Source organism: Nicotiana tomentosiformis, chromosome 7 (assembly GCF_000390325.3).
Source record: "Nicotiana tomentosiformis chromosome 7, ASM39032v3, whole genome shotgun sequence".
In the NCBI taxonomy this organism is placed as follows: domain Eukaryota; kingdom Viridiplantae; phylum Streptophyta; class Magnoliopsida; order Solanales; family Solanaceae; genus Nicotiana; species Nicotiana tomentosiformis.
In genome coordinates, this window is record NC_090818.1 from 51620621 (window position 1) to 51623478 (window position 2858).

The 2858-nt window shown below is 32.8% G+C and overlaps 1 protein-coding gene across 1 annotated transcript; it reads left to right on the forward strand.

Annotated features, from left to right (window-relative positions):
• The first annotated feature begins 1672 nt into the window (after positions 1–1672).
• On the forward strand, positions 1673–2428 carry LOC138895595 (uncharacterized). The gene has a single exon (XM_070180303.1). It carries the CDS (start codon positions 1673–1675, stop codon positions 2426–2428), a length of 756 nt encoding a protein of 251 aa, XP_070036404.1.
• The last annotated feature ends 430 nt before the right edge of the window (positions 2429–2858 follow it).

Consider the following 2858-nt stretch of genomic DNA (forward strand, 5'->3'; position numbering starts at 1 on the left):
CAAGACAATTTTATTCAGCAAATCAACTAACTCAAGTAACAAAAACCAGTTATATTAACGATTTCAAACTTAAAAAACTCTAAAAGAAACTTAAGAAAAATCTATCACCCCAAAATATTCCAACGACATTGGAAAAATTAGTGATAGAACAATGACGTAACCTAATTAACAATACACACCATATAATTAATATTCATCTTGGTAATTAACATAGTGGACAAGTACTGTTTTATCTTTTAAATCTTTAAATAAATTATAGTAGCTTGGTGTATTCAATTCCCTTGTGCAGTTGATTGAGTTCATGACACATACGGATGCTCAATCATGGAGGCCAAATAATTAAAATAGAGAGTCAAACGACTCAAAACCTCAGCCATAAAACAAAGCAAATCTGTCGCTCGATTCACCAATACACACTTTGGTAATGTGGGACAGCTAAAATATTTCAATCATACGCTAAATGAACACATCAAGAGTTGAGTGAATGGATGAGTATAACCCACAGTTGTTTGCCCCCCTCCACATGGCAATCCTATGGTGCCACCTAGGAATGGCAAACGGTCGGGTCGGATATGGTTCGGATCGAAAACGAGTAATGAAAAAACAGATAAATTATCCGATCCGACCCATATTTAATACAGATAAAAAATGGGTTAACCGGCGGATAATATGGGTAACCATATTATCCATGACTTCTTGAATATGATCAGTTTTGGGAGAATTCTTAGTCTCTCAAATTTGAGAAACCCTCAATTTGAGGCTTTACAAATGTAAAAGTTAAACTCATTGGTTATCCATTGATTAGCTATTGGTTATCCATTTTCTAAATGGATAATATGGTTCTTATCTATATTTGACCCGTTTTTAAAAAGTTCATTATCCAATCTATTTTTTAATGGATAATAAGGGTGGTTAACTATTTTCTTTTAACCATTTTGTTATCACTAGTATCACCCATGGGCGGATGGACACTTAATTTTATGGATAGTCATATAATTTATTTTTGTAACATAAAATAACCTAACTACGTTTATATGCGTAGAAAATCGGTATAAAAAACAAAGGTAGGCCGCCACTCAATTCAATACCTTACATAATATTCATATGATATCACTCAAAAAATAAAATTAAACACCTGTTTTCCAACCTAATTAAGAAAAACCGCATGACTGATATGCCACATGGTGAATAAACTTTGAGTATTAAAGTGGACTGAAAAGTAAAAAAAAAATATTGTCATTCTAAGTGGTTGCACTATATGAAAATTATGCAAGGTGAGTCCCTGATAAATAACTATTCACATGACAATTTATACGTGTGATAGTAACTTGCAAGTGTTCTTTCGGATTGAATTTAGTATTTTCTGACATTCTTTTATTTTCTGTGAATATATGTATAATTAAGTTATTTATCAGCAAAAAAAATTAGTTTTATGAATTTGACACAATAAACAGCCAGCTAAATGACCATACACTAAATTATATTAACTCCATTATTTAATTTGTCAAACACCCAGCTAGTGCGTTACTCTTTTTGAAATGTCTATAAAAGGCACCAACCTCTATCAATTTCCTTTGCGCATAACCTTAGTTTCTTCCCATCCTTGGCCTCCTCCCCTCTTTCAAAAGGAAAGCCAAGAAGATCGTAGGAAAAGATAAAAATAACTTAATAAATGAAGTACCAAAACTTATTACAAAGCTTGGCCAGATTTTTGGCATCTCAGCCTATCAAGATATTCACTCAATTACTAGTTTCAGTTTCTTTATTTTCATTCCTATTTTCTTACTCATCATCTAATTACTTCTCCTTCTTCACCCATTCATTAAAATTCTCATGTTCTGCATTTCCTTTTCAACTTCTAAGCCATGCTACGGACAAAAACTACGTGTTTTTAATATGCAATGGTATATTTTTGGTGCTCCTTGCTAAGACTTCGAGCGAGGAGAAGGAGGAGGAGGAAGAAGAAGAAAATGGATTCTTGAACGAATTGCAAGAAGCCGAACCTCTATGTATTGGTGCTCAAGCCTCGTATTTAAAAACATCAAATGAACATGCAATACATGAAGATAAGGAAGTGAGGATACAACTCAGTAAGTCTCTAAACGTTGAAAACACAAACTCGGCAGTCGTGGAATATAATAAGAAAGAGGCAACGTCAAAGGAAGAAGGTGGTTTTGGAGGCGAAGAATGTTGTAGAACTTACAATATAGTAGAGGCAGATTATAATAATTATGAAGAAAATGAAATGGAGTCTCATGAGAATGGATTTTTAATGGAAGACGTAGAAGTAGTAGAAGAAGAAGAAAATGATGAGCCAATGAGTAAGTTGAGCACGGAGGAACTGAACAAGAAATTTGAAGAATTCATAAGAAGAATGAAGGAAGAAATTAGGATTGAAGCTCGCCAACAATTAATCCTCGTAAAGTAATTATTCACCTTCTATATGTTGATATATATCGGTTTTAATGTACGTGTTGAGTTGTATATGATTTTTTTGCCCGTCCCCTAGATAAGGTAGAGGTGTGATTGTATTAATTCTGTCTATGTTAATGTATAAAATTATGTATAAAGTTTATGTAATGGAATTCTAGTTTATATCCATGTATGTTGACCCCTTTAATGATCGTTAGTTCTAAATAATAACCGCTAAACTGAAAATTGGATAAAATTTCATTTTAACTAAACCGTAAGCAAGTAGATAAATTAAAACTTATACCAAGCAACACACAATTATTTCAAAGCCTAGTTGTTAATTAATGTACCGACTGTCACAAGACATAGTATAACGAATTGCGTTGTTTAATGATTAATGCATCATTGAGATCAAATTAACCTGATCATACTTCCTATGGACCATG